We start from the raw sequence: 25,160 nt of genomic DNA, 5'->3' as shown, positions 1-25,160 counted from the left end.
GGCGCTGCAAGTATTAACTTAAGGGGGCTTAATAATTGTGCACGCCCAATGTTTCAGTTTTTGATTTGTTAAAAAAGTTTGAAATATCCAATAAATGTCGTTCCACTTCATGATTGTGTCCCACTTGTTGTTGATTCTTCACAAAAAAATACAGTTTTATATCTTTATGTTTGAAGCCTGAAATGTGGCAAAAGGTCGCAAAGTTCAAGGGGGCCGAATACTTTCTCAAGGCACTGTAGGTTTCCAACCAATTAAGGTGAGATTTTCATACGAATATTCTAAAATCCATGTAAAGACAACATGTGCCTTTACCCACCAGTGGTGTGTTTCCACCTAGCTATCTTGTTGCAGATAAAAATCAGCGTGTGACAACGTAGTCCTGAAAATGTAACTTTTCCCTTAAGTTTTCATGTACTGAATAAAAATCTAAAATTCCATCGCAATTTCAACTCTACCTATAGTTTTGTCATAAAAACTGTTGCGGTAAATAGCAAATGTGCCTACTCTGGACTTGGCATGTGCACTCTAGGCAACAGATCGCAGAGACAGTGCAGATAGGCTAGTCTACACAATGAGATTATTATAGATAAGAATATGTGTATTTGTCAAACTGCATTCAAACATCGATCATCATGTCACCAGAATAAGACCCTTGAATAGGCATCAAGATCACGTGCACTTTCACCACCCTGTGAAGTTCATCATAATTTATTTAATCTGTAGCCTAATGAGCGGCATGGCTCCCCGAGTCTGTAGTGGGAGGACCACACACCATGTCTTCCAGTGACTCCAAGTTTACTTTGATATGATGGTTGTTATATCAATATTTGCGCATAAAGGCATTTTTCACCTAATTAATTTTACCCACACAACAAGATTCCACCATGTCAAAGTGATCTGTCTGCATTTCTACAATTGTATTGAAACTGCCAGTTTCCATTACAGGGGCGGCAGGTAGCCTAGTGGTTAGAGTGTAACCGAAAGGTTCCGAAATCGAATCCCTGACAAGGTAAAACATCTGTCCTTCTGCCCCTGAACAAGGCAGTTAACCCACTGTTCTCCAGTAGGCCGTCATTGAAAATAAGAATTTGTTCTTAACTGATTTGCCTAGTTAAATAAAGGTTAAAAAAAACTGTCATAGTTGTTTTTTTATACTGTATGACTTTACTCACATAAAAACTGTGTATGGAAGCGTGGTTAGTGTCCCAATACTTTTGGAGCTGGTGGTTGAGAGCGGTTGTATGAAACCAATCTGTGCAATCTATGCATAAAGTAAAGCTCTCAACCATGCCAGCCCGCTCTTAATTTCTATTCAGTTCAACTAACCATCAAAGTTAGATTCCCAGCTATCGATCAGACAGGTTTTTGGTATGTTCAGGTCAATAGATCTTTGACTTCTAGGGTACATATTGTATCAGAATTACCAGTATAAATTGCTTTAGAAAGGAAACACTGTTACATTTGAAACTTTGTTTGACAAGTGGTTCTGAAGTCATGACATTACCTTTCAAATTATATATAATATAACCAACTTTGAAAGCACCAGCAACAACTAGAGGATCCCGAGTGGTGCAGTGGTCTAAGGCACTGCATCTCAGGGCTAGAGGTATCACTAGAAATCCTGGTTCAGTTCCAGGCTGTATAACAACCAGCTGTGATACGGAGTCCCATAGGACGGTGCACAATTGGTATGTGTTGTTAGGGTTTGGCCGTCATTGTAAATAAGAATGTGTTCTTAACTGACTTACCTAGTTAAGTAAACAACTGTTCATTGTAAATCACCCATATTGACATTAGAATGTTGGAAGCTTAGTGATAGAATTCCATGTTGTGGGGCAGATATGTTTTTGGATTGTAACTTTGGTGATAGAAGCACCAATTTTTAAAGCGATTTATACAGCATTGCTTGCCGTTTGGGGTTTTAGGCTGGGTTTCTGTACGGTACAGCATTTTGTGACATCAGCTGATGTAAGAAGGGCTTTATAAATACATTTGATTGTACACAAACAGCTAGAACAGGTTTTTTAAACGATTTGTAGCTGGACCAATGGAATGTCCAAGTAAGCCCGACCACTCCTCATTGGTGGTTTCATTGAGGACAGGCTTGAATTGAAAGGATGACCGTATCCTTTATTTTCATCACGCGCAAAAGCTATTGGGCTTTCTACTCAGTTGCAAAAGGGTCCATTTAATAAACACAGGACACCAGCAATGTGGATAACACTCATTTATAGAAGAAAATGCAAGCGACTTCAAAGACTATTCTTCTCTGAACAGGGGAACAAAAACATCCCCAAATTCACTGAGAATACATGACATAGTATGAATAAACAATACTCCTAACCGCAGCTTCATACTACTTGTCAAACATAGAGAACTGATACTGTATACTGACCTTTGGGGTAGGTTTGGTGTGGGGTATGGGGAGTCCATGGGTGGCTTTTCAACATTTACACATCTGAGCCATTGTTATGTTGTTAGGTTCAAATCAAACTTTATTAATCACATGCGCCAAATACAACAGGTGTAGACTTTACTGTGAAATGCTTGCTTACAAGCCCTAATCAACGATAAAATAACACTAAAAAGACAAATAATGACACTAGAAATAAAGTACACAAGAATGGAAGTACAATCAGGGAGTACCAGTACAATGCACAGGGGTATGAGGTATTTGGGTATGTTGGGTATGAATATTATATGAATCATATCAATTCAAATGGCAAATTTGGGTGCAATCAATTAGCTTATTTTCTCAGAGTTTAAATTGCTTTTCAACAAAACAATTTTGAAGAAATGCTTATCTGTTTCTAACTACAGAAACCATTTCAGAACGATCTGAGATGGTGAGTGTCATGGCTTGCTGAAATGAAATGGAACGACCCAGAGTTTCATTTGCACACACTGCATACAGATTTTCCATTGTGTTATTGACTGTACGTTTGTTTATCCCATGTGTTGTTGTTTTTGTCGCACTGCTTTGCTTCATCGTGGCCAGGTCGCAGTTGTAAATGAGAACTTGTTCTCAACTGGCCTACATGGTTAAATAAAGGGGTGTCACGTCCTGACCTTAGTTCCTTTTTTTTAACTCTATTTTAGTTTGGTCAGGGCGTGAGTTGGGGTGGGCATTCTATGTTTTTGTTCTATGTTTTGTATTTCTGCTTTTGGCCTGGTATGGTTCCCAATCAGAGGCAGCTGTCAATCGTTGTCTCTGATTGAGAACCATACTTAGGTAGCCTGTGTTCCCACTATGATTTGTGGGTAGTTGTTTTCTGTTTCGTATCTGTACCAGACAGAACTGGTCCGGTTTCGTTCGTTCACGTTGTTTTTGTATTTTTTCAGTGTTCTATTAAAGTAATTATGAACACGTACCACGCTGCATATTGGTCCGATATTTCCTACTCCTCCTCAGAAGAGGAAGACGACAATGTTACAAGGGGAAATAAAAGAAAACAAATTTTAAAAAGTAGGAGGGAAGGTTTTATGTCTACATGATAGGTCAATCTGAAACAGTTTTAGGCAACCCTCAGCCTTATTAGATAACCAAACAAGATTTGCAAACCGGTCAAAAGCATGCCATTTACAACAAGTTTATCTTCCATACCCAAATGGCTAGTAGGTCAGTAATGTCCTTGTGGATGACAAAGGCACTGTCAACTCAAGCACTGTAATCTCAAGCACTTAAAGCCAAAAGACCCTCCCCCGTAATCCTTCTTCTTTGTTCAAGTCTTCACCGTGATTTAATCTCTCACTAACACCGGAGGCACATGCGTGTGCATGCCGTCCAAGGGCGTCATGCTCATGGCTTCCTCATGTCCTAACTAACTGGATTAATCACTGAAAGAAACTCACATCCATGACGTTGCATTTGATTACAACATATAGATACACCAGAACTCAAGCAACTTAAAACAAACAAGCAAACAAATGATTTTTCAAATAACCACAATAAATGAATCTGAAGAAACAACGTAATTCCTTGAGTACTATGTTGCTATGATTGAGGGAAGAATGGTATGGTAGTTTGTCTGTGTGCATTGGAAAACAAAATGGTTGGTGTCTGTGTAGATAAATGACTTAATCTTGCGGACAAGTGACATTTTTTATTTAAGGAAACATTACATTTAGGTTTTTGAATACAAGAAAAGCAGGGTCACATACAAAAAAAGATCATCAGATGACGTGTTTTGAATAAACAACATTTCCCCCCCTGTACTTTCCCTTTAGATTGTTGAAACTGCCAATAAATGTTAGGCACATTAAATAGAAGACGAAGGAAGTTGAGTGAAATGAGCTTATTGCCATTGACCCAGAATGTCCAGTATGACCCGACAGTAGACCTACTTCCTTTGCATGCAAAAAAAAAAATTGCCAAACAAGTTGTTCAAAATGCATACCTGCATGCTGTTATTATGACTGTCACATGGACCATAGAGACCAGGGTGAGGAACAGTGAGAGAAAAACATCCAGTGAATCCACAGCACGTTGGACGACTCGAGTTAATAGCAAGAGTCAATACCACATAGATTCCAAACTCATCACTGTTTAACTTTAAAACATGTTTTTTAAATAAAAGGTCTTTGTGGAAAACACTGATTTGTCCATTACAGTGTCACCGACAAAGCGAAAAGTGCACCAAAGCAGGAGCAGGTTCTTTCAGTACCGTTACATGGCACGAGTAGGGGAAAAGTGCACCAAAGTTGTCCATCATTTGAGGTTAATGTCTTTCCAGGAGTTAAACCTGACAGATGTTGTAGTAGATGGTAGGCCTCTCATTGACTGTGGCCCCCATCACATCATAGCAGCAGTCTTGCTTGTGCAGAGGCAGCTCGGTCATAGGCACACCGTTCTGCATGTTGTGAGAGTTCTGTGTGCCATATGAAGGTTGTGACTAGGGAGGAACACACACACACACACACACACACACACACACACACACACACACACACACACACACACACACACACACACACACACACACACACACACACACACACACACACACACACACACACACACACACACACACACACACACACACACACACACACACACACACACACACACACACACTTATCAGTATCTCTGTAATAAGTGACAAACTGTGCAGACATTGAGGTATAGATTCACATGAAATATTGATTTCAGATTATTAAATGTGTAACCCTGGCTGGCAGACACATTTAATCAATTTAAGACAATCATTATTATGTGCAAGGCCTCTGATACCTCACAAGAAAACAGTTTGACTGGAGCTTAGGACTATAACTCAATTGTTATGATGTGGTTGCGGCTAGACAGTGACAGCTGCCTACCTTGCCAGTAGGTCTGCGAGGAAAGTCTTTCCGACATAAGTGGCCGATGATTCCTACTGCCAGGGCGTCTCCCAGCACGTTGATCATGGTTCGGAATCTGTCCCTGAGAGGACAGGGAATACAAAAGCTCCAGAGGTCAGCCTCTCACTCCAACCAAAAAACGTTTGCTTCTTGAATGCAGAAACAATTTAAGATTTCCTTTGACATATGAATGAATTCACTTTTTAACCATAAAATGTTCTGTCGTTTCAGTCACTATTAACATGTGGTATGGTATATGTTCCACTATGTAGATATTGAATATGACTAATTGTTGTCATAGTGAACTTACAGTACCCAGTCGATGGACACAATGAGAGTGATGTCATCAGGTGGCAGACCCACTGATGTCAGCACAATCACCATGGTGACGAGGCCAGCCTGGGGGATCCCAGCAGCACCTATGCTGGCAGCTGTAGCTGTTATACTTTGAACAGAGACCAACACAATCAATTACTCCCCTAAGAAGGTGCATTACAATATTGTCCTGCCATGGTTAATATGATATGAGCTATAGCCTTTAAAAAGTTCAAAAACAGTGACCAAATCTCATCATGAAAAACATCACATTAATGTTGTACAGTGACATTCCCATGGAGTTGTGTGAAACTGGTCATATCAGGATGTTACTTTTTGTGAAATGGTTCTAGTCCTGGCACCCAGAAACCAAGACTGTCATGGCAGACTACACAGACCGGTTACTGCTTTTGAGTTAGAACTCAAAGTTCCCCCCAGTATATGGACTGGGTAGCTTTATGAGAAGGTTTACATGAGAATTGGAGTGATTTGAATCCCCATACATACCTAATGGTGACCAGCTGGCTAAAGTCCAGCTCATAATCGTTGACCTGGGCGATAAAGATGGCCGCCACGGCTTCGTAAAGAGCTGTTCCGTCCATGTTAATGGTGGCGCCCACAGGCAGCACGAAGCGTGTTATCTGCCGATCCACATTGCAGTTCTCCAGCAAACACTTCATAGTAATGGGCAGAGTAGCAGAACTTAAGAGAGAGAGAGAGAGAGAGAGAGAGAGAGAGAGAGAGAGAGAGAGAGAGAGAGAGAGAGAGAGAGAGAGAGAGAGAGAGAGAGTTGAGTTAAGGGACCACTCTAACTGATATCCTGTGGATATATTATTGTTTGTTTTCCTCCATTTGGAATAGTTTCGTTTAAACTACTTAATTACAGCAATCAGCTTTCATGCTTTTTGTTGTTGTTGTACATTTAGGCTATTATTCTCTTAATACATTTCTGTGCTTGACTGTTCACCTCTAAACACCATAGTGTGGATCAATAGCAACATGATGCAGATGCATTTGAGTAAGTTTTACGAGTTTCAAAGAAAGTGTTTGAAACTGGAGATGATCAATCAAACATTACAATGTTTATAAGGAACCCTCTGGGACAGTGTTCTTCACACCTGGTCCTGGAGGGCCACAGTGTTTTCAAGCTTTTGTCCCAACCCTGCACTAACACACCTGAATCAGGTGTTATATGACTCCGCTGAATGGGGGGGTTACTTTAATTTCAAATCAGGGGGTGAACTGAAATTTGATTCACAAATTGAAAAAAGTATATTTCCAATTCAACATGAGTTTAATGTCAATTCACTTCCTGCTGAACTGACTGAATCAAGAAAGGAATTGACCCCAACCCAGGTTGTTGGTTGCACACTGCAGCCCTGCACACTGCAGCAACCTCCAGGACAGTGAAAAAGATCATTGTTTAATGAGAAAATAGGACACAGACAGACCTTGAGGAGGTGGCCAGTGCTATGACCAAGGCTTGAAGCAGGCCTCTGATGAAAGTGAAAGGGTTTTTCCGAGTCAGGATGAGGTAGAAGAAGGGGAGGAGGATGAGGCCGTGGACAAAAAGCCCAGCCAGAACAGTGACAGTGTACCAGCCCAGCTTCTTCCCAAGAGTAGATGGGTCCTGCATGTCCAGGATTTTTCCAGCTACGAGGAATATGATCCCAAATGGAAAATACCTGTCCGGAAAGGAAGAACTGTGTTTCACTGTTGTTCAAGAAACACCTCCAAAGACTTTCTATACAACCTACAAGTAACTGCCAAAATATAGAAAATCCCAACATAAGGTGTCTTAATAGAGCGTTGGGCCACCATGAGCCAGAATAGCTTCAATGCACCTTAGCATAGATTCTATTGGACTGATGTAACACCATTCTTCCACAAGAAATTCCATCATTTGGTGTTTTGTTGATGGTGGTGGAAAATAATCTCCCATAAGGGTTCAATTGGGTTAAGAGCTGGTGACGGAGGTGGCCATGGCATATGGTTAATATCATTTAAATGCTCATCAAACCATTCAGTGACCACTCGTGGGATGGGGGCACTGTCATCCTATGGGGTCATAGCCATGATGGACAAAACAACATTTGTATACCTTTTATACACTCTAAACATGAAGGGATGTTAACTGGTTAATTAACTCAGAAACCACACCTGTGTGGAAGCACCTGCTTTCAATATACTTTGTATCCTTCATTTACTCAAGTGTTTCCATTATTTTGGCAGTTACCTATAGGTCAAATGTGTTTTTCCTAATGAGCCGTTTCCACACAGTAAAACAGAATAAAAATAAATAATTTGTCATTTACATCATGCTATGTATTGACCAAATCTCAAAACTGTATAAAAAAATAAATAAAAATAAAATTGCCCTGTTGTCTCACGTGAGTTTATTCCTGCCGCTAAAAACATGTCAGAGCCAAGAGCCATTCAAGTCTTTGAGATCGGTCTTATATCAGCAGAACCTCTGTGGTAAGTGACATCGTACAATATGGGCGGGCCAGTTTCAGGTAAACCTGAGCTGCATGCAATGTACCTAATGACTATATATATATATATATATATATATATATATATATATATATATATATATATATATATATATATATATATATATATATATATATATATATAGAGAGAGAGAGAGAGAGAGAGAGAGAGAGAGAGAGAGAGAGAGAGAGAGAGAGAGAGAGAGAGAGAGAGAGAGAGAGAGAGAAATGGACAAAGCCATCGATCACATGACACCATTCACTCTTATGTGAAGACTCAATAGCACATTTAAGCCAAATGAAATTGGTTAAGATTGCGTCTCATGGAGACATAATATTGTTGTCTCTAGTTACCACAGCCACAAAGTAAAACTGGCTATATCATAAAAGTTATGTCATGATTTATTTTGTTGCTTAATAGTTCTAATTTAAGGCTAGGGTTAAACATTGTGGTTGAGGTTAGGTTTAAAATCAGATTTTAAGAAGATACATTTTAGGAATAGGCAGGGTTTAGCCATAATTCTAACTTTGTGGCTGTGGTAACTAGTGACGGCACAGTTTGAAATACTCCACGAAGTGACGTTGCAGGCTAGCTTTAGTGCTTTTTCCCTCTCATTGAGTTACTCAAGTTGAAGGACGACTGGGGTACTGCAAGCTGCCATTAGCAACTAAATGATCAATTATTGGTACCATGGTTGTATTCGATTTTACCCAAAGATTGACCCTGAAGATTGTCATTTGTTCTAGTCACTATAATGGGGGATCCTGTTTTCTGCAAACAATGCCTGCAGTACCGCGGTCGCCCTTGAACCGCTGTGGCTTCAATGAGAGGGGGCAGTCATTCTGCCCTGGTGGTGCCAGAGGCCCCTGGGATAAGTCACTGTTGACCCTGATCACAGGGTGAGCTACTCCTGTTTGACTAATCCTTGGCATGTGCAGTTCGCTGCTGGGTGGAACGAAGCAAGGTCGTCGCCTGACTTCTCCACCAAAGCTTGACCCCAAGACAATGACCCCATTCTCACCACATGCCCGTGTACAGGTCGTAACCTCAGAAAGTCACACTGAATGGACATCACATCCACAAACCTGGTGTTGCCATTCTCTAACCCACTGAGCCAGTGGAACCATGATAATGTAAACTACTTACAAAGCTCGTCCCCCACTTACCAAACAGCAGTGTTGATGATTTTCATGACACATTCGTTGATACACTGACACAAGTGAACTAGTGGTGCTCCTCTCTCGCCTATTTTCCCCAGTAACAGCCCTAAAAAAGCCAAATTAAAATAATTTAGATAGAGATGGATACATATACAGTTGAAGTCGGAAGTTTACATAGACTTAGGTTGGAGTCATTAAAACTCGTTTTTCAACCACTCCACAAATTTCTTGTTAACAAACGATAGCTTTGGCAAGTCAGTTAGGACATCTACTTTGTGCATGACACAAGTCATTTTTCCAACAATTGTTTACAGACAGATATTTCACTTATAAATTCACTGTATCACAATTCCAGTGGGTCAGAAGTTCACATACACTAAGTTGACTGTGCCTTTAAACAACTTGTTAAATTCCAGAAAATGATGTCATGGCTTTAGAAGCTTCGGATAGGCTAATTGACATAATTTGAGTCAATTGGAGGTGTACCTGTGGATGTATTTCAAGGCCTACCTTCAAACAAAGTGCCACTTTGCTTCATGGGGAAATCAAAAGAAATCAGCCAAGATCTCAGAAAAACAATTGTACACCTCCACAAGTCTGGTTCATCCTTGGGAGCAATTTCCAAACGCCTGAAGGTACCACGTTCATCTGTACAAACAATAGTACGCAAGTATAAACACCATGGGACCACGCAGCTGTCATACTGCTCAGGAAGGAGACGTGTTCTGTCTCCTGGAGATGAACGTACTTTGGTGCGAAAAGTGCAAATCAATCCCAGGACAAGAGCAAAGGACCTTGTGAAGATGCTGAAGGAAACAGGTACAAAAGTATCTATACCCACAGTAAAACATTTAACATTTACATTACATTTAAGTCATTTAGCAGACGCTCTTATCCAGAGCGACTTACAAATTGGTGCATTCACCTTATGACATCCAGTGGAACAACCACTTTACAATAGTGCATCTAAATATTTTAAGGGGGGGGGTGAGAAGGATTACTTTATCCTATCCTAGGTATTCCTTAAAGAGGTGGGGTTTCAGGTGTCTCCGGAAGGTGGTGATTGACTCCGCTGTCCTGGCGTCGTGAGGGAGTTTGTTCCACCATTGGGGAGCCAGAGCAGCGAACAGTTTTGACTGAGCTGAGCGGGAACTGTACTTCCTCAGTGGTAGGGAGGCGAGCAGGCCAGAGGTGGATGAACGCAGTGCCCTTATTTGGGTGTAGGGCCTGATCAGAGCCTGGAGGTACTGAGGTGCCGTTCCCCTCACAGCTCCGTAGGCAAGCACCATGGTCTTGTAGCGGATGCGAGCTTCAACTGGAAGCCAGTGGAGAGAGCGGAGGAGCGGGGTGACGTGAGAGAACTTGGGAAGGTTGAACACTAGACGGGCTGCGGCGTTCTGGATGAGTTGTAGGGGTTTAATGGCACAGGCAGGGAGCCCAGCCAACAGCGAGTTGCAGTAATCCAGACGGGAGATGACAAGTGCCTGGATTAGGACCTGCGCCGCTTCCTGTGTGAGGCAGGGTCGTACTCTGCGGATGTTGTAGAGCATGAACCTACAGGAACGGGCCACCGCCTTGATGTTAGTTGAGAACGACAGTTTGTTGTCCAGGATCACGCCAAGGTTCTTATCGCTCTGGGAGGAGGACACAATGGAGTTGTCAACCGTGATGGCGAGATCATGGAACGGGCAGTCCTTCCCCGGGAGGAAGAGCAGCTCCGTCTTGCCGAAGTTCAGCTTGAGGTGGTGATCCGTCATCCACACTGATATGTCTGCCAGACATGCAGAGATGCGATTCGCCACCTGGTCATCAGAAGGGGGAAAGGAGAAGATTAATTGTGTGTCGTCTGCATAGCAATGATAGGAGAGACCATGTGAGGTTATGACAGAGCCAAGTGACTTGGTGTATAGCGAGAATAGGAGAGGGCCTAGAACAGAGCCCTGGGGACACCAGTGGTGAGAGCGCGTGGTGAGGAGACAGATTCTCGCCACGCCACCTGGTAGGAGCGACCTGTCAGGTAGGACGCAATCCAAGCGTGGGCCGCGCCGGAGATGCCCAACTCGGAGAGGGTGGAGAGGAGGATCTGATGGTTCACAGTATCGAAGGCAGCCGATAGGTCTAGAAGGATGAGAGCAGAGGAGAGAGAGTTAGCTTTAGCGGTGCGGAGCGCCTCCGTGATACAGAGAAGAGCAGTCTCAGTTGAATGACTAGTCTTGAAACCTGACTGATTTGGATCAAGAAGGTCATTCTGAGAGAGATATCGGGAGAGCTGACCAAGGACGGCACGTTCAAGAGTTTTGGAGAGAAAAGAAAGAAGGGATACTGGTCTGTAGTTGTTGACATCGGAGGGATCGAGTGTAGGTTTTTTCAGAAGGGGTGCAACTCTCGCTCTCTTGAAGACGGAAGGGACGTAGCCAGCGGTCAGGGATAAGTTGATGAGCGAGGTGAGGTAAGGGAGAAGGTCTCCGGAAATGGTCTGGAGAAGAGAGGAGGGGATAGGGTCGAGCGGGCAGGTTGTTGGGCGGCCGGCCGTCACAAGACGCGAGATTTCATCTGGAGAGAGAGGGAGAAAGAGGTCAGAGCACAGGGTAGGGCAGTGTGAGCAGAACCAGCGATGTTGTTTGACTTAGCAAACGAGGATCGGATGTCGTCGATCTTCTTTTCAAAATGGTTGACGAAGTCATCTGCAGAGAGGGAGGAGGGGGAGGGGGAGGAGGATTCAGGAGGGAGGAGAATGTGGCAAAGAGCTTCCTAGGGTTAGAGGCAGATGCTTGGAATTTAGAGTGGTAGAAAGTGGCTTTAGCAGCAGAGACAGAGGAGGAAAATGTAGAGAGGAGGGAGTGAAAGGATGCCAGGTCCGCAGGGAGGCGAGTTTTCCTCCATTTCCGCTCGGCCTTCCGGAGCCCTGTTCTGTGAGCTCGCATTGAGTCGTCAAGCCACGGAGCGGGAGGGGAGGACCGAGCCGGCCTGGAAGATAGGGGACATAGAGAGTCAAAGGATGCAGAAAGGGAGGAGAGGAGGGTTGAGGAGGCAGAATCAGGAGATAGGTTGGAGAAGGTTTGAGCAGAGGGAAGAGATGATAGGATGGAAGAGGAGAGAGTAGCGGGGGAGAGAGAGCGAAGGTTGGGACGGCGCGATACCATCCGAGTAGGGGCAGTGTGGGAAGTGTTGGATGAGAGCGAGAGGGAAAAGGATACAAGGTAGTGGTCGGAGACTTGGAGGGGAGTTGCAATGAGGTTAGTGGAAGAACAGCATCTAGTAAAGATGAGGTCGAGCGTATTGCCTGCCTTGTGAGTAGGGGGAAGGTGAGAGGGTGAGGTCAAAAGAGGAGAGGAGTGGAAAGAAGGAGGCAGAGAGGAATGAGTCAAAGGTAGACGTGGGGAGGTTAAAGTCGCCCAGAACTGTGAGAGGTGAGCCGTCCTCAGGAAAGGAGCTTATCAAGGCATCAAGCTCATTGATGAACTCTCCGAGGGGACCTGGAGGGCGATAAATGATAAGGATGTTAAGCTTGAAAGGGCTGGTAACTGTGACAGCATGAAATTCAAAGGAGGCGATAGACAGATGGGTAAGGGGAGAAAGAGAGAATGACCACATGGGAGAGATAAGGATCCCTATGCCACCACCCCGCTGACCAGAAGCTCTCGGGTGTGCGAGAACACGTGGGCGGACGAAGAGAGAGCAGTAGGAGTAGCAGTGTTATCTGTGGTGATCCATGTTTCTGTCAGTGCCAAGAAGTCGAGGGACTGGAGGGAGGCATAGGCTGAGATGAACTCTGCCTTGTTGGCTGCAGATCGGCAGTTCCAGAGGCTACCGGAGACCTGGAACTCCACGTGGGTCGTGCGCGCTGGGACCACCAGATTAGGGTGGCAGCGGCCACGCGGTGTGGAGCGTTTGTATGGTCTGTGCAGAGAGGAGAGAACAGGGATAGACAGACACATAGTTGACAGGCTACAGAAGAGGCTACGCTAATGCAAGGAGATTGAATGACAAGTGGACTACACGTCTCGAATGTTCAGAAAGTTAAGCTTACGTAGCAAGAATCTTATTGACTAAAATTATTAAAAATGATACAGTACTGCTGAAGTAGGCTAGCTGGCAGTGGCTGCGTTGTTGACTTTGTAGGCTAGCTGACAGTGGCTGCGTTGTTGACACTACACTAATCAAGTCGTTCCGTTGAGTGTAGTAGTTTCTACAGTGCTGCTATTCGGGGCTAGCTGGCTAGCTAGCAGTGTTGATTACGTTACGTTGCGTTAAAAGAACGACAATAGCTGGCTAGCTAACCTAGAAAATCGCTCTAGACTACACAATTATCTTTGATACACAGACGGCTATGTAGCTAGCTATGTAGCTAGCTACGATCAAACAAATCAAACCGTTGTGCTGTAATGAAATGAAATGAAAAATGTGATACTACCTGTGGAGCGAAGCGGAATGCGACCGGGTTGTTGAGTGCGGAAGTTCTATTCAGTAGACGTTGGCTAGCTGTTGGCTAGCTAGCAGTGTCTCCTACGTTAAGGACGACAAATAGCTGGCTAGCTAACCTCGGTAAATTAAGATAATCACTCTAAGACTACACGCTCTAAACTACACAATTATCTTGGATACGAAGACAGCAAAGACAACTATGTAGCTAGCTAACACTACACTAATCAAGTCGTTCAGTTGAGTGTAATAGTTTCTACAGTGCTGCTATTCGGTAGACGGTGGACGTTTGCTAGCTGGCTAGCTGCTGGGCAGATAGCAGTGTAGACTACGTTAGGACGACGAAATACGAAGTTGCAATAGAAGTGCTGACTGTTTCACTTTGTTGTCCTCTTTCTTTTCCTTTTTCTTCTGTCCTTCTTTTGTCCTTATTTTGTCTTCCTTTCTTCTGTTAACTAGATATTTTTTGTTGTAAAACGAGTCCTAATTCGACAAAACCTGAAAGGCCACTCAGCAAGGAAGAAGCCACTGCTCCAAAACCGCCACAAAAAAAGCCAGACTACTGTTTGCAACTGCACATGGGGACAAGGATCTTACTTTTTTGGAGAAATATCCTCTAGTCTGATGAAACTAAAAATAGAACTGTTTGGTCATAATGAGGAAAAGGGGGAGGCTTGCAAGCCGAAGAACACCATCCCAACCATGGGGGAAGCATGGGGGTGGCAGCATCATGTTGTGGGGGCGCTTTGCTGTAGGAGGAACTGGTGAACTTCACAAAATAGATGGCATCATGATGAAGTAAAATTATGTGGATATATTGAAGCACATCTCAAGACATCAATCAGGAAGTTAAAGCTTGGTCGCAAATGGGTCTTCCAAATGGACAATGACCCCAAGCACACTTCCAAAGTTGTGGTAAAATGACTTAAGGACAACACAGTCAAGGTACTGGAGTGGCCATCACAAAGCCCTGATCTCAATCCTATAAAAGATTTGTGGGCAAAACTGAAAAAGCGTGTGAGAGCAAGGAGGCCTACAAACCTGACTCAGTTACACCAGCTCTGTCAGGAGGAATGGGCCAAAATTCACCGAACTTATTGTGGGAAGCTTGTGGAAGGCTACCCAAAACATTTGACCCAAGTTAAACAATTTAAAGGCAATGCTACCAAATACTAATTGAGTGTACGTAAACTTCTGACCCACCGGGAAAGAAATAAAAGCTGAAATAAATAATTCTCTCTACTATTATTCTGACATGTTCACATTCTTAAAATAAAGTGGTGATCCTAACTGACCTAAGACAGGGAATTTTTACAAGGATTAAATGTCAGGAATTGTGAAAAACTGAGTGTAAATGTAGTTGGCTAAGGTGTATGTAAGCTTCCGACTTCAACTGTTGCATTGATACAGAAAAGAAGAAAAAAGAAAAGATAAATGGAAGATAAACTGTCTTTACCCATGGTGGCAGAGAAGATGACAATCCCCAGCACGTTCATCTGTTGGCTGCTGCCAGCTCTGGTCTTGTAGTGAATCTCAGGGGGTGGAGTGAGCTCCAGGAACACCGTCCGACCAGTGGGGCCACTATCGTCAGGCATGATGTACACAAAGTTGGGCTGTACTGTGACTCTAGGGACTTTCAGAATACGGACCAGATCTGTTTTGTACTGGATCAATAAGAACATTGCAGATGAGGAAGGTGATTTAAAGTACAATACCCATGAGCTGTAGGGATTTGTCTTGACTTGTCAATCACTAGCAATGGAAGGTCTTCTATGTCTGGCATATTATTAAATAAACAATGGTACAGTGCCTATAGAAAGTATTCATACCCCTTGACGTGTTGCACATTTTCTTGTGTTACAACTTGAATTCAAAATGGATTAAATTAATAAAAATCTCACCCATCTACACAATACCCCATAACAAAGTGAAAAACAGGTTTTAGAAATGTTTGCAAATTTATTGAAAATGAAATACAGAAATATCTCATTTACATAAGTATTCACACCCCTGAGTCAATACATGTTAGAATCACATTTTGCAGCGATTACAGCTTTGAGTCTTTGAGAGGTAAGTCTCTAAGAGCTTTGCACACCTAAATTGTACAATATTTGCAAATGATTCTTTAAATAATTCTTAAAGCTCTGTCAAGTTGGTTCTTGATCATTGCTGGACTGCCATTTTCAAGTCTTGCCATAGGCTTTCAAGCCGATTTAAGTCAAAACTGTAACTAGGCCACTCAAGAACATTCAATGATGTCTTAGTAAGCAACTCCTATGTATATTTGACCTTATTATTATTATTATTATTATTGTCCTGCTGAAAGGTGAATTTGTCTATCAGTGTCTGTTGGAAAGCACACTGAAAAAGCTTTTCTTCTATTCGGAGCATATCTATAACATGATGCAGCCACCTCCATGCTTGAAAATATGAAGAGTGAACAGTGATGTGTATTGTTGGATTTTCCCAAAACATAACGCTATATATTCAGGATATAAAGTGAATTTCTTTGCCACATTTTTTGCAGTTTTACTTTAGTGCCTTATTACAAATAGGATGCATGTTTTGGAATATGTGTTATTCTGTGGAGGCTTCCTTCTTTTCACACTGTCAGTTGGGTTAGCATTGTGGAGTAACTACAATGTTGTTGACCCATCCTTAGTTTTCTCCTATCACAGCCATTAAAAGTTTCCTTCCTTACCGGCAACTGAGTTAGGAAAAACACCTGTATCTTTGTAGTGACTGGGTTTATTGATGCACCACTCAAAGTGTAATTAACAACTTCAGCATACTCAAAGTGATATTCAATGGCTGCTTTTTATTTTATTTTTTACCTATCTACCTATAGGTGCCCTTCTTTGCGAGGAATTGGAAAACCTCCCTGGTCTTTGTAGTTGAATCTGTGTTTGAAATTCACTGCTCAACTGTACAGAGACGAGGTAATCATCCAAAATTCATGTTAACAGTTAGCGTACAATTTCCACGTCCCCGCGGAAACCTAATTAACCTAATTAAAAATGTGTCATTAAAATCCGTCTATTTAAACGATCGATATCTGACATGGGCTCAATCCATCGCATCTACCGATATCGCCCTTCCACATCTACGGTGTTTGTCAGACCATGATACTTCCTGAAAACCTGTCTTCTCACGAAAAGTCTGTAGCGTCCGAACTGTTTGGCCTACAAACTCTCACGAACATGGTGGTGGGTGTTCTCTGTTTTGCTCTACGACCCCCACAAGTGTCACGGGACTCATCTGATGTTGGTCCAGCCTCTTCTGCCTACTTCTGTGTGCAGCGTACGAACAGTTTGGGATACACACTACCACACTCTGTGCAAAGGTGAGACTCTCACAATCATGTACATATTGCTCTATTAACAAAGGAATTGAATTACTTATTGACTAAAGACATTTCAACTTTTCATTTTTAATGAATTTGTAAAAATGTCTAAAAACATAATTCCACTTTGACATTATGGGGTATGGTGACACAAAATCTTAATTTCATATATTTAAAATTCAGGCTGTAGCACAACAAAATGTGGAAAAAGTCAAGGGGTGTGAATACTTTCTGAAGTCCCTCTCTAATGTGTCATACTGTCCATTAGCATTGGTCTGGTGTTACCTGTTGGAATGTCGCCTCAATAAGATTGGAAGGAACCATATTCCTGTAAAAAGATGATGTTATGATTTAGCTTAGCATGTTGATATGTTGGTGCATACAGTCAGGGTAAAACGTATGGCTATTCATTTCTGATCAGTATTTGTAAGGTCAAGTGTAATTATTACCGTATAAGAGGGAAGCATAATAATTCCAACTTGATAAGTATGATCATGAATAACAGGCTTTTTCTAACTTTTGAATCAAATCAAATCAGTTTATTTGTCACGTGCACCGAATAGAACAGGTCTGGTAGACCTTACAGTAAAATGCATACATACAGGCTCTAGCCAATAGTGCAAAAAAGGTGTTAGGTGAGCAATAGGTAGGTAAAGAAATAAAACAGTAAAAAGACAGGCTATATACAGTAGCGAGGCTATAAAAGTAGCGAGGCTATTGTCACAGTAATTTGTGAGCCATTTGTGAGCCATGCAAAGGAAAGTGGTCCCCTGCAGTCTAATCATTGATGTGTATTCCACAGAATGTATAGAAGTGATGAATACACCTTTTGATGCATGTCTGCATAAAGTGCAGCTATTTGACAATACAAAACATATTTTATGAATTGAAGTATTTTAAGGTTTAAAGTATTTGCACGGGCCAAACAATTACTATGCCTCTGCTGTAACGAGCGTCGTCGTAGTTGGAAGGAGGTGAGGACCAAGGTGCAGCGTGGTAGGTGTCCATATTCTTTAATAAAGTAATTGAACACTGAAACAATAAATGAAACGACAAACAAATAGTCCTGAATGGTGCTGGAAAAAACACTGAACAGAAAATAAACACCCACGAAACCCAGGTGGAAAAAGGATACCTAAGTATGATTTTCAATCAGAGACAACAAACGACACCTGCTTCAGATTGAGAACCATACCAGGCCGAACACAAAAACCAACATAGACTGCCCACCCCAACTCACGCCCTGACCATACAAAGACAAAACAAAGGAACTAAGGTCAGAACGTGACATCTGCAAAGAAATGAAGAACTTGTGAAGTGTCTTCGTTTTACATCAGTGAACACAGTGGAGGCAATTTGCCCCCTACGTTATCAGTTTTTACTCTGGCTCTCCTCTATTCCTCTCTTTACTCTGCAGTGTCAGAGGTCGAGTTAATACGCGGATGAAGAGGGCAGACGACTCCTGCGAGGGCCCTTTAAAAGAGGGAAGTACTTTCAGACAGGCACGAGCCAGAAGCCCTCCTGACGTGTGCCGGTGAAGCAATCCTCCACGAAGATCATTTGTATCCCCGCTCTTCATGACTGGGTTCATCTGTAAATCATCCCTTTTGGACAACTAAAAAAACGTTCATCACCCCTGTCAGTTAACTGGATTGTGTGTGTGTGTGCGTCCCAACTTCCTGAGATAGTTGTTGCTACTGTGTAGGACTACCAAGCATAGACAACAATAGGCCGTAGAATGCATATCAGGCCTATAGTACTGTACTTAACAGGACTGGAGTCAATATATCTGTCAGGACCCGGTTACGAACCCGGGTCTCCGGAGTGAGAAACAGTCACTTAACCAACTGAGCCACGAATAGTCGGCAGAACCCAGAAGATGAGGCAGACACAGCAGTACTTGAGACGGTGTATTTAATGAAGTAAAAAGTGAAGTTCTTCAGGAAAACATGTAACTCCACAACCTCAAAAGGTAATCCTCCAAGACAAAAAAGGTAAATCCACAAGGTGGTAGGTAAAGCACAAAAAGCCTCAAAAGATACACAAAAACAAACAAACAAGAACAAAAAACAGAATTCCACAAGAGAGTCCACCGGGATCAACAAGAGGTCACCGAGTACTAGGGCTGGGTGCTAACATACAAACACAGAGCAAAGAACTGAGAAAAACAAAGGGTTTAAATACAATCAGGGGAAACGAGGCACAGGTGCAAATAATAATGGGAATCAAGGGAAAACAAAAGGTCAAAAGGCACAATGGGGGCATCTAGTGACCAAAGACCGGAACAACCCTGGCCAAATCCTGACAATATCCTATTTTTTTTTTTATTAAACAGGAAAAAAGTTACATGTCTTTATCATATTTATTTATTTGTATTCATTTACATTTTTTAAAATTGAATAATTACCAGAAGTAGGTATTTGTACTGGAATGTCCACTGAAGTTCTTAATTTTAGTGAGGAAAATAAACATTTTGATTAACACCCAAACAATAGATCTCACTTTAAGATATAGCCTTGGACTTCAGCATGTCTTGTATTAGGAAAGTATTGGGACAAAAACACTTATATGTGTATTAAATTAGTCAAAAGTTTAGTATTTGGTCCCATAATCCTAGCATGCAATGACTACATCAAGCTTGTGACTCTACCAACTTGGATCCATTTGCTATTAGTTTTGATTGTGTTTCAGATCATTTTGTTCCTAATAGAAATGAGCGGCATTTATGCCTCATTATTCATGATTCATTCTGGATTATCAGTAATCGTGGTAGCATCCACATGAATGTAGAAGTGTTTAAGAAACATGTTAAATTATTATTTACAATAAAAGTGACTCCAAAATGACACAATACATTATTGACAATTAATTTCTATTGGGCACAAAATAATCTGAAACACAACCAAAACAAACGGCAAATGCATCTAACAAATTTGCAGAGTCACAAGCTTGACGTAGTCATTGCGTGCTATGAATATGGGACCAAATACTTAAGTTTTACTACTCTAATATACATGTAAGTGAATTTGTTCCAATACTCCAAACTTCTCCCATCTAGGAATGATGGAGGCACTGTGTTCTTGGGTACCTTCATAGCTGTAGAAATGTTTTGTTACCCTTCACCAGATCTGTGCCTCGACACAATCCTGTCTCTTGAGCTCTACAGACAATTCCTTTGAACTCATGGCTTGATTTATGCTCTGACATGCACTGTCAACAGTGGGACCTTATATATTGGTGTGTGCCTTTCCAAAGGATGTCCAATCGATTGATATTACCACAGGTGTACTCCCATCAAGTTGTAGAAACATCTCAAGGATGATCAATGGGAACCGGATGCTACTGAGCTCAATTTCGAGTCTCATAGCAAAAGGTCTGAATACATTTCTAGTTTTTATTTTTATAAATTGGAAAAATGTTTTAAAACCTATTTTTGCTTTGTCATTATGGGGTATGGTGTGTAGATTGATGAGAATTGTATTCTTATTTAGTCAATTTTAGAACAAGGCTGTAATGTAACAAAATGTATAAAAATAGAAGGGGTCTGAATACTTTCCAAATGCACTGTAGCAGGGCCATTCCACGAATGAGTGCCTTTGATATTTTAAGTAGAAATCACGCTTCAGTTTTGCTTCTGGTTTTTCGTTATTGGTCACTCACCTAATGAGATCTAGCAAGGCATCAGCAGAAGTCATGACGGGCCCTCCTCCTAGCCTGTTGCTGTCCATCTCAGTGCCCACCCCGGGCTTGATGATGATCACCAGTAGGATACCCACCACCACCGCAATGAAGGTGGTCCACAGGTAGTAGGTCACAGTGAGAACACCCACACGACAACAGGCTTTGGACTCCATAGACGACAGGCCTGACATTAAACTGTAGAGAGAGGGGAAAAAAGAGAGAGGATTGGTTAGGATGAAAAAATGAAAACATGCAATAAAAATGGCCCAATAATTGCTCAGGTGCCTAAATTGGTACCCACATATGATTCCATTCTAGTGAGTGTTTTTGTTGTCAGCACTACTTCCTATACTACCTAACCAAACATAGCAGGCATAAAATAAATGCCTGAAACTAGATCCCTTACATACTGGTATTGACAAGAACATAAAAAAACTGTGGGGGGAGGTTCTCTTCTGCACTGTTCAACCAATCCAGTAAATGTGGAGGAGGAGTTAAAATGGAGCGTCGCCTTGTTTCCATTCCAAACCGGAATATCTGGTTTTTGGGGAATTGGCAGAGGCTTTATACTATCTGACAGTTGTAATATAACTGGAACCTGTCATGTTATGTCGACCATATGGAATATACTGAAATCTGGTTTCGAAAGTCTTGTTTCGTGGTAATGTTTTAAGCCCCATTCAACTTGAATGAAGATGTGATATCATTACCTGTCTATAGGGGGTAGCGACTATCATTGAGTGCGGTATTGCACTTTTCTCAAAAGTCACTTTTGAGGCTGACTCATTTTTTGTGGTGTGTGAAGTATATTCAATCAACAATAGAGGAATTCTCAGTGAAGGTCAAATTATACTTTTATTACTCTAATACTGGTTGAATATGCAACCATATTACTGGAAAGAAGTTGACATTAAAGATGTTTACCTGGACGTGATGAGGGGGAGGATCAGCATTTTGAGCACTCTCATGAGAAGTTCTCCAGGGAATGAAAAATAAATCTTAGCCTGGAGGGGAAATCAGATGAAACATTCATGTTAATTAATGTAAGTAGGGATGAAGCACTCACTCCAAAGCAGTTGCAGCTGGTGATTTAACAAATTTGAGGAGGATGATTGTTGAAAAAAAGGCCACCTTGAAACACATTCCAAAAGGTTGTCTCTTTCCACAATAGTTGGACAGATATTTTTGTTTCAAGTATTCCTTTCTTCTAGAAAAAAAGTGCCCATCAGCACACACTTGGGTGAATGTCAAAAGCTTTTTGCTTGATTCTTCGTGTCCTCTCTCCTAGATTCCTTCTCAAACCACCAAAAGGAGGTCAGAGAAGGTTCCTTCTCCTCCAATGCTCCTTCTCCTTCAATGTTTTGAGAAGGGAAATTGGGGAAAAGGCTTTTCAGATTCACCCCTTGTGAAAAGGTAAAAGGTTGTTCTTGGTTTTCAAAATCGTAAAGAAATAACTGTGAATAATATTGGTTGATTCAATCTGGTTCAGATTGGGGCCCACCCACTTGACAGCCAGGCTCAGCCAATCAGAATCTGTTTTCCCCTACAAAAGAGCTTTATTACAGACAGAAATACTGCCCCTCCCCACTCTGACGATCCCGCAGTAGAAGAAACTGGATGTGGAGGTCCTGAGCTGGCGTGGTTACACGTGGTCTTCGGTTTTAAGGCCGGTTGGACATTCTTTAAAATGGCGTTCTCTGGCAACAGCGCTGGTGGACATTCCTGCAGTCAGCATACCAATTGCACGCTCCCTCAAAACTTGAGACATCTGTGGCATTGTGTTGTGTGACAAAACTGCACATTTTAGTGGCCTTTTATTGTCCCCAGCACAAGGTGCATCTGTGTAATGATCATGGAGTTTAATCAGCTTCTTGATATACCACACCTGTCAGGTGGATGGATTATCTTGACAAAGGATAAAATGCTCACTAACAGGGATGTACAGTAAACAAATTTGTCCACAAAATGTGAGAGAAATAAGCTTTTTGTGCGTATGGAACATTTCTGGGATACTTTATTCAGCACATGGGACCAGCACTTTACATGTTGTGTTTATATTTTTGTTGAGTGTAGTTCTTGGTAGTAACTTGCACAGTAATTTCCTCAGGTTAAACCTCCGATACTCACTTACAAACATCAGCTTTGGGTCATGCGTCACCTCACACACCTGTGATTATCGAGCACACTTTAGGCCATGTTTGCTTTGGCAAGCCAAGTCTCAGTCTGAGATCAAATAATCCCCTTCTCCTGACAGGACTGAGCTTGGATTGACCTCAACTCTCTACTGTTCTGAACATCACATTCCTTTTGTTTTCATGTAAAAGTGGACAGGAAGGGCGTGATAATGTGGGCATACGATACCTATCCTTCTTTACCTTATGAGCACCATAGATGGCCTATAACTCTCTAGGTGTCTACTGTTGCTCCCCAACAATATGCTTGCATTTCTTTTTCTGAAGCCAGTAATCGGTTCAGCATCTAATAGATTAGAATTTATTCTGCCACAAAATGCGTTGAAAGTGCTACATTTGCATCAGCGGAGAACTTTCCTCTCAGGGACTGAAACACGTTGCTGAGTAGAGGTCATTAACTCCTTCCCTAACAACCACATCTTCAATCAAGGGGATGAATGCATGCTACCAGGGCTGCTCTTCTAGCTGTGCACTGGCTCCCTGTTGCTATAACAATTAACGCACACCACTTTTCAGGTTCCAGTCCCATCATTTGCTGATGGTGTCGTGCACTAGAAGCCTCTCTCAATGGTCCATTACGTCTGCCGGTTGATGTTCTCCAGTGCAAACAGGCGCTCTGTCGGGCGTTTTAAGTGGAACACTTTCACGGATCCGCCTCATCCGAAAAGAGTGAGAGATGGTCAAACACAGAAATGTACACACTGCCAAGGGAGACACATGGACCTGGCAGACTGGCACTAGAAGCTTCTCTCAATGGTCCATTACGTCTGCCGGTTGATGTTCTCCAATGCAAACACTTCAAATAATCAAGCAGCATTTGCACATGCGTCCGACTTTGTGATAAAGAGCCACGTACCTGGGTAGAGAGATGGCTCCCTCTCAACATGAACCCCAGGAGACAGCCGGCCAACACGGCAAAAACCGAGAGTGTCAGCAAGCCGTTGAGCTTCAGGTACTCCCTCACCCACTGTTTCAAGTCAACAACGAAAGTCCCATGTAAAAATGTCTTGACGCGTTCGTACATGGGTTTCCCCCCAGAGTCTCCTCTTGGAGAATACGTACTATTGTTGTATCGCGTTTCCTTGCCATCTGTGGGCAGTAGTAGCTCCTCCATAGTGCCAAGTCCTTCACTGGGAAGACAGTCAACTTCTTCTGGAGGGTGCAATTAATTTAGCTTACATGGGGATTAAGCCATCGTGGCTTGTGCAGAGTGAATGCCAGCCAGCCAAAGCCCACAATTAGGGAGAATGTGGAACTAAGAGGCTTACAAACGTGTAACAACATCTAACAAGTATTTGTTGTTAGGTAGCAGGCTGTCATTGTTTATATCTTGTCATCTCAATCAATCATCACATTTATTTATAAAGCCCCTTTTACACCAGCAGTTGTCACAAAGTGCACCCACGTTAACGCAGCCTAGACCGCAAAGAGCAAGCAGAGGTGGAAGTAGAAGCACAGCGGAAAAACTAGGCTAAGAACCGAGGATTCATACTCTTCTAGCTGTTCTGGGTAGTCCACCGGGTCAACTGCTTCAACCTTGCTTTTCGAAAAACCTTTAACTGTCTTGGACGAGTTATAGGCTACTGAGGGAAAAGGTTTGACATCCCCATGACTCATGGATTTCATGTAGTAATAGTGTAAAAGGATTCAAGGATGACATGAAGCCCGTCCCAACTTATCCAGAACATTACCTGGTGGAAAGCAGCATAGAGCTGAGATTGGTCCATGGTTCTCACAATCCTTTCACCATCTGGCCTCTTTTTTTTTGCTGTTTGAACAGCCTTTATGCTGATGTCTCTCTAATGAACCTGCTATTCTTAGAATGCAGAAGGCTCCCATGCCACGCTAACTTCACAGCTTAATAGGATTTTCCCTTGTTTGCAAATGGCTCCTGATCGTCGTCATGGCTAGATTTACTTCAATACAGGCTCTATGTCCTCTATTGTCATTGGTCAAACTTAATACTACTAGCCAAGTTGGCTTTAGCTAGCCCAGATAAGTTCCCAAACTCATAACTAACTACCAAGAAGCCATTTAAGGCTATCAATCAAGTTAGAGTAGCTAGCTTGTCTAACTATCTTAGCTGGGATGCCTTATTGCGAGGTTGGTCGACTTCAGAAAAGCAAACAATAACTAAATGTACTGAATAAGACTCAAGTTCCTTTCAATATTTGACCCAGATTTGAGCAAAGATTCAGAGAAGCATATTTAGTT

The 25,160-nt window shown here is 42.2% G+C and overlaps 1 protein-coding gene across 2 annotated transcripts; it reads right to left on the bottom strand.

Moving 5' to 3' along the window:
• Positions 1-4,038: 4,038 nt before the first annotated feature.
• Positions 4,039-24,081, bottom strand: LOC123996956 (excitatory amino acid transporter 5-like). Of its 2 annotated transcripts, XM_046300842.1 has the most exons (11): positions 23,803-24,081; positions 21,679-21,758; positions 20,734-20,949; positions 17,359-17,401; positions 15,187-15,394; positions 9,315-9,414; positions 7,104-7,337; positions 6,160-6,354; positions 5,648-5,782; positions 5,317-5,419; positions 4,039-4,892 (listed from the first exon to the last, which is right to left on the bottom strand). In XM_046300842.1, exons 1-11 carry the CDS (start codon positions 24,058-24,060, stop codon positions 4,737-4,739), a joined length of 1,728 nt encoding a protein of 575 aa, XP_046156798.1. In that variant the 5' UTR covers positions 24,061-24,081; the 3' UTR covers positions 4,039-4,736. The 2 variants fall into 2 exon arrangements, with proteins under 2 accessions (XP_046156798.1, XP_046156799.1); XM_046300843.1 differs by lacking the exons at positions 21,679-21,758; positions 23,803-24,081 and adding an exon at positions 21,056-21,144.
• Positions 24,082-25,160: the final 1,079 nt, after the last annotated feature.

This window comes from Oncorhynchus gorbuscha, linkage group LG15 (genome assembly GCF_021184085.1).
Source record: "Oncorhynchus gorbuscha isolate QuinsamMale2020 ecotype Even-year linkage group LG15, OgorEven_v1.0, whole genome shotgun sequence".
Lineage (NCBI taxonomy): Eukaryota > Metazoa > Chordata > Actinopteri > Salmoniformes > Salmonidae > Oncorhynchus > Oncorhynchus gorbuscha.
This window is presented reverse-complemented; position numbering and strand designations above follow the sequence as displayed.